At 40.6% G+C, this 7,242-nt stretch overlaps 1 protein-coding gene across 1 annotated transcript in view; it reads right to left on the reverse strand.

Annotated features, from left to right (window-relative positions):
• Positions 1–7,242, reverse strand: part of WDR82 (WD repeat domain 82) — a 26,531-nt gene that overhangs the window by 4,044 nt on the left and 15,245 nt on the right. The window contains exons 4-8 of the mRNA XM_003789369.3: positions 3,070–3,169; positions 2,481–2,597; positions 1,823–1,978; positions 1,306–1,375; positions 675–817 (exon numbers count right to left, since the gene is read on the reverse strand). Of these exons, the coding sequence (XP_003789417.1) occupies positions 675–817; positions 1,306–1,375; positions 1,823–1,978; positions 2,481–2,597; positions 3,070–3,169 (586 nt within the window). The remainder of the gene's footprint in view (positions 1–674; positions 818–1,305; positions 1,376–1,822; positions 1,979–2,480; positions 2,598–3,069; positions 3,170–7,242) is intronic.

Consider the following 7,242-nt stretch of genomic DNA (forward strand, 5'->3'; position numbering starts at 1 on the left):
AAAAAAAAAAAAAAAAAAAAAAAAGGAGAAGCACTGAATGGTTTTATTGTATTTTCATTTTTTATATTTTCTTGATTAAAAAAAATGGAGGGGGATGTGCTCTGGATAGGCTAGTAATAAAATGCCTCATCCTAAATACCCAGGCGGGTTTAGAAGATCTTAAGAGGAAACTGGAGACCAGGACTCATTGATCCTTTATTCTGCTAATGTTATCTAGGAAGAGATATGGGCCCGGAGTTAATTCTAAGTGGTAAATTACGATTAATTGTTAAGAATTTCTGGAAATTCAGCATAAACCAAGAGGAATGGAAAACCAAAAGGCCGTAGCTACAAAAGGGTGGAGCAGAGTATTTTAAGGAGCAAAAAAAATCTATCAAGTGTAGCCCAGGTAGTTTGAGCCTAAAGGCAGAGGCCCTAACAAAAACAGGCCTGTGATGTCCATGGAGCTCTGAGGTAACACTAAGATCATCTCTAAGAAGAAAAATAAAAGTGAAAGACCAGCATAACCAGATATCACATAATAGGAGGTAAAATATGGAAGTTATCAGTTGAGAAACATTAACTTGGGTGCTTGAAATGTACCTATGCAGAGCACAGCTGGCTATGTTAGTTGAGGCACCTATCTCCCCAACTGGAAAGGGCCCCTAGGTAAAAAACACCTCTCATTCACATACCATGTTGGAACATGCACTGGCAAAGGTCATGAACTTGGGGTTGAACTGCAAACAGGTAATGGGTCCTGTGTGTTTACCATCCAAAACAGCTACTTTTATACCACTCTCTCCATTCCAAACATGGATCTTGCCATCCTCTGAACCTAAAGAGAACATTCAAGGAAAATGTATGTAACAGTTCAAGGCATAAAACAAAATTGAAGCCTTGAGACAGAACAAGCTTCAGGACCCAGCCCTCAGCAGAAATTTAGAATGAGAAGAGGCAGTGAAAGGAGGACACTTTGGAAAATGATCTTGACACTGGTTATTTGTTTTCAAGTATATCCCCTCCTACTTCAGTTTTCTTATCTGAAAAAGGGGTTGAAAACCATTACCTTACCAGCATGTAACCACAAAATGGAGGATTATACCAGGAAGTTAATATTACTAGTGCTTACAGATTTAACGTTGGTCCAGGGAAGACCCAACATAAATGCCATTTCCCAGCAAACAACTCCAAAGACAGGAGAGTTTAAAGACACTATATCCTTGGCATAATGTACTATACAGAAATCTGGTAAACTCTTAGTTTGTTTAATATAAATTGCACAGTACCAGAGAAATAACCCGAAAGGAGACAAAGGAAGCTTACCAATCATAATAAATTGAGAGTCTGGAGTAAATGAAGCCTCCAGTGTGACAGCTTTGCTGTTTGCATAACCCTAAAACAAAACAGAGTGGTTCCCTTATTGTTACAGGGCCATTAATACATTAATAAAAACAATTCCCTAGAAACACTAACTCAGTACATGCATGACCCTCCTTTCCATGTCTTTCCTTGTTATATACTATGCCACCAAGGTTCCAAATGTGGCTACCACCCTTTACAATCCACCCCATCCTGAACTCCATATTCAAGGGGACAAGAAAACGGTTTATTATTAGGAATTATTTTATATCTAAACACCAAACTTGGGTCACTTTGTGAAAAGTGAATGTCTAAACAATCCAAAGGAAATAAGTTCACGAACAGGAAGAAAATGCAAGCTAATTAATACCTTGAGCAGTGAGTCAAGGATAACTACTGTTCTGCACTAACCAGCTAACAAAATTCTCAGCCCAGGAAATATGAACATGGAAATGGCCATGGCTTAAGGCTGTCAGCTCACCCCAAACGTGTGCATCACCACTCCCTTAAATGCATCAATAAGACGAATAAAGCTGCCATTGGTGGAGATGAGGATGAGCTTGCCATCATTGCTGAACTTAAGTCCTGTCCACTCACAAGTCCGATCATACTGCATCTTAAAGGTTGCAAATGGCCCCTGCAAAAGATAAAAAATAGTAGCCCCAAGCCCAAGGCATATTATTAATTTTATCTCTGAGCGAGAACTTCCATTCTCTCTCTTTAGGTTCCTTTCTGACTAAGGAAAGGATGAACTATGCTCTGCCACTCTTTAACATCTACCACATAGTTACTCTATTATAGAAAAGGCTCTTAAATGTCCACCTCACCTTTTTTTTTTTTTTAAGAGACAAGAGTCTTACTTTGTCACCCTTGATAGAGTGCTGTAGCTTCACAGCTCACAGCAACCTCCAGCTCTTGGGCTTAGATGATTCTCTTGCCTAGCCTCCCAAGTAGCTGGGACTATAGGTGCCCGCCACAACGCCCGGCTATTTTGGTTGCAGTTTGGCTGGGGCTGGTTTGAACCCTCGGCATATGGGGCCAGCGCCCTACTCACTGAGCACTGAGCCACAAGCGCCGCCCTCCACCTCACTTTTAAAACTTACATAATATTAAGATAGCTCAAAGATTCAAAGATTTACCTTATCAAAAGAACGAAGGTCATAAAGTTTGACCATTTCAGAGTTGACACCTGCGGCAAAAATTAACCCTTCTGGATCAAAAGAACAAACTGGCTTGCCCTGTAGATGCATGAGGCCCTAAAAAAAAAAAAAAGAAGACAAAATGTTGACTACAGGACCCCAACACTATATAATTTACTTTCCCCAAAGAAAACTAAGAAAGGCATATGAACAAATACCAGCCTTCCTACATAACAGAAAAAATAAACATAAAACTCAAATGAAGCTTTTAAAAAACAGGTCTCCAAACAACTTATTTTTGATCAACCTTAACTGTATATAGAGTTCAAATAAAAACAAATTCCTTGAAGCTAAAACTTGCAGTTCAAAGGCTAAGGAATACATTTTTTAAAACAATAAGCCACACAGCACTAAATTAAGGTATCTGCTTACCAACTACCTCCTAGGAAAACAAGTTTTCTCCAAAGTTTATAAACATTCTGGGATGCCAGAATGGAACAACTGCTTCCTTCCTTCCTTAAAGAGGTAGAGTTGGTGATGATGCCTACAATAGAAGATGCTCAAAAATACAACTTTCAAGTACCATTACCTGGCAGTTAGGAGACCGGAGATCCCAGAGTCGAATGGTCTTATCAAGAGACCCAGAAATGAAAGTGTCATCCACAGGTGACATGGACAAGGCCACCACCCTGCAATGCATCAAGATAAACAGGAGATAAGGCAAAACATTAGCAAAAATTGAACTGTAAACCATTCTACTTATCTATGTATACCTATTCTCCCAAAGCTGCCATTTTAAGAAACACACTGAAACACACATACTTGAGCAAATCTAGAATAACCAAAGACAATTAGTAGAATAAATAAAGCAACTTAAAATCACAGCATAAAAAGGTCTGACTCCAATGCAAATCAAAAACACAATGAAATACTACTTCACACCCACTAGCACAGCTATAATGAAAAAGATAACGAATGTTGGTGAGGATGTGGAAGAATTGGAACCTTCATACATTACTGATGGAACTGGAAAAAAAAAATGGTACAGTTGCTCTGGGTAAGTTTTTCTAAAAACATAGTTCCCATATGACCCAGAAATTCTAGGTATGTAGAGAACTGAAAATATATATTCATATAAAAATGTACACATATGTTCATAGCAGCATTATTCAAATAGCCAAAAAGGAGGAACAACATGTCCATTAACTAATGAATGGATAAACAAAATGCAGTATATCCATATATGAAATACTATTTGGCAATAAAAAGGAATGGATTATGGCCTCAGTGCCTGTAGCTCAGCGGCTAGGGTGCCAGTCACATACACTAGAGCTGGCGGGTTCAAATCCAGCCCAGGCCTGCCAAACAACAATGACAACTATAACCAAAAAATAGCTGGGTATTGTAGTGGATGCCTGTAGTTCTAGCTACTTGGGAAGCTGAGGCAACAGAATCGCTTAAACCCAGGAGTTGGAGGTTGCTATGAGCTGTGATGCTACAGCACTCTACCCAGGGCAACAGTGTGAGGCTCTGTCTCAAAAGAAAAAAAAAATAGCTGGGTGTTGTGGCAGGCATCTGTAGTCCCAGCTCCTTGGGAGGCTGAAGCAAGAGAATTGATTAAGCCCAAGAGTTTGAGGTTGTTGTGAGCTGTGAAGCCACAGCCCTCTACTGAGGGCCACAAAGTGAAACTCTGTCTCAAAAAGAAAAGTAAAAAAAAGGAATGAAGTATGATTCAAGTGACAATATGGATGAACCTTGGAAACACTATGGTAAATAAAAGAAGCCAGATTTAAAAACTCAGGTATTATCTGATTCCATTCATACAAATTGTTAGAATAGGCCAATCTACACCGTATATAGAGAAAGTGGATTAGTGACTGTCAGGGGTTGAGGGAGTGACTGGTTGTGGGTACAAGGTTTCTTTTTGAGGTGATGAAAACATTCTGAAACTAGGTAGTAGTGATTAGATTAGTTACCCAACTCTATGAATATAGTAAAAGCCAATAAATAGGTCTGGGCTGGGGTCTATGAATTTGAGTTTTTAACAAGTTACTAGGCAACAATGAGGATCTGGGCACCACACTTATAATTCTTTTTTTTTTTTTTTAAGTCTTTTTATTTTTATTTCTATTTATTATTATTATTATTTTGCAGTTTTTGGCCGGGGCTGGGTTTGAACCTGCCACCTCCAGCATATGGGGCCAGTGCCCTACTCCTTTGAGCCACAGATGCCGCCCCACACTTATAATTCAACATACAGTTGCACTAGCTTTTCAAATGAAAAATTTAAAAGATAGTATTAAATGCCAAAATTTCCTGGGACTAATAAAACAGAGTGAGCAGAAAGCATGTGAACATATAATTTCATACCATGGCATTCAGTTCAAGAGCTCAGAGGTTTATGCTGGTATAAGGCTCTATACTGAGAAGTACAGGGAATATTAAGTAGAGGCAAGATCCTGACCCTAAGGTAGCTTAACTTTTTAGTCAACATGACTCCAAAAGAGGCCCAAGCAAAGGCTTTCTGAAAGAAGCAACATTTGAGATAGACAAGGTTTCAAAGGGAAACATCTTTCTGAGAAGTCTTTGTTTAGGAAGAGTTCATATGAACTGGAATCTTAGGAGAATATGCTGGGTCAGAGGTGGAGTCCCAGGGTAAAGAGCAAACATATGTGGAGAACCATTAAAAGAGCTTATGAAGCAGTTAAAACTATAACTTTGGATACAGCAGCAGGATTTTGAGAGATGGAATGATTAATTAGGATTTGACAATAATTTACTTGACAGGGCATAAGCTAGGAAAGAAGCAAAGAAAAGAGTACAGAGGAAAAGTGACACATGAGGTTTAACTTAGGTAAAATCAATAGGGTTTAACAACTCACTAGATGTGATGGAGGAAAGGGAATGAACACAACTTTGAGTTAAGAAGATTTGGAAGGGACAGAGACAAAGAAATAGAAGACAGAGAGGAGTGAGCCCAAGGAACATAACAATCACAGACAGTATTGGATCTGTTGGGTAGGGGGCACAGAAGAGATGTCTACATAAATGTGTATAAAACTTATACATGAAAGCTGAGTCTGAAATTCATTAACAATCAAGATACTGATTTGGGAACCCATCTAAGTAAAGTTGAATGAAATGAATGATGGAGATAGTTGAGAAAATAACAAGGGGGGAAGTTATGATACAATCTTTATTTTAGAGTCAAAACAGAGAGGCAGAGGCCAGGTACAGTGGCTTAGACCTATAATCCTGGCACTTTAGGAAGCCAAAGTAGGTGGATGGATCTTCTGAGCTCAGGATTTTTTTTTTTTTGAGACGAGAGTCTTCACTATGTCACCCTTGGTAGAGTGCCATGGCATCGCCAGCTCACAGCAAACTCAAACTGTTGGGCTTAAGCGATTCTCTTGCCTCAGCCTCCCAAGTAGCTGGGACTATAGGTGCCCGCCACAATGTCCAGCTATTTTCTTGCTGCAGTTGTCATTGCTGTTTAGCTGGCTGTGGCCAGGCTCAAACCCGCCAGTCTCAGTGCATGTGGCCGGCATTGTAGCCACTGTGTAAAAGGCACCGGAGCCTGAGCTCAGGATTTTGATACCAGCCTGAATAAGAGGGAGACCTCATTTCTGAAAAATAGCCAGGTGTTGCAAAGGGTGCCTGTAGTCCCAGCTACTTAGGAGGCTGATTGAGCCCAAGAGTTTGAGGTTGCTGTGAGCTGTGATGCCATAGCACTCTACCAAGGGTAACAAAGTGAGTCTAAGTCTCAAAATCAAACAAAAAACCCCAAAACAACAGCGGGGGTGGGTGGGAGGGAAACTAGGCTGACAATAGCAAAAACAGAACCAAAATGAGAAAAGTCAACTGACACAGAAAAATAAATTTTACTAAGAGGATGAATACCAAGAAAAGCTCAAAGCAGGCTCAGCGCCCATAGTTCAGTGGTTAAGGCGCCAGCCACATACACCGGGGCTTCAGGGTTCAAACCCAGCCTGGGCCTGCTAAAACAACAATGACAACTACAACAAAAAAACACCTGGGCATTGTGGTGGGCGCCTGTAGTCCCAGCTACTTGGGAGGGTGAGGCAAGAGAATCACTTAAGCCCAAGAGTTTGAGGTTGCTGTGAGCTGTGATGCCAGAGCACGTGGTACAAGGACAACATAGTGAGACTCTATCTCAATTAAAAAAAAAAAAGCTCAAAGTAGTAGATTTTAATTAGAGGCAGTAGGGAATGGGCTTGGATAAAGCCTTAGAGATGATTTGGGACTAAAACAAAAGTGATTTAAACATAAATATGTGGCTTGGCACCCATAGCATAGTGGTTACAGCACTAGCCACATGCACTGAGGCTGGAGGGTTCAAGCCCAGCCCAGGCCAGCTAAACAATGACAACTGCAACCAAAAAATAGCTGGGAGTTGTGGCTGGCACCTATAGTCCTAGCTATTTGAGAAGCTGAGACAAGAGAATTACTTAAGGTTCGGCACCTGTGGCTCAAACGGCTAAGGCACCAGCTACATACACCTGAGCTGGAGAGTTCAAATCCAGCCTGGGCCCACCAAACAACAACATTAGCTGCAACCAAAAAATAGCCAGGTGTTGTGGCTGGCACCTGTAGTCCCAGTTACTTGGGAGGTGGAGGCAAGAGAAACTCATACCCCAGAGTTTGAGATTGCTGTGAGCTGTGATGCCCTGACACTCCACCCAGGGCCACAGTTTGAGGCTCTGTCTCAAAAAAAAAAAAAAAAAGAAAGAAAGACATTTTA

The sequence above is a fragment of the Otolemur garnettii genome, unplaced genomic scaffold, assembly GCF_000181295.1.
Source record: "Otolemur garnettii isolate 467f Iridium unplaced genomic scaffold, OtoGar3 scaffold00032, whole genome shotgun sequence".
NCBI classification, from domain to species: domain Eukaryota; kingdom Metazoa; phylum Chordata; class Mammalia; order Primates; family Galagidae; genus Otolemur; species Otolemur garnettii.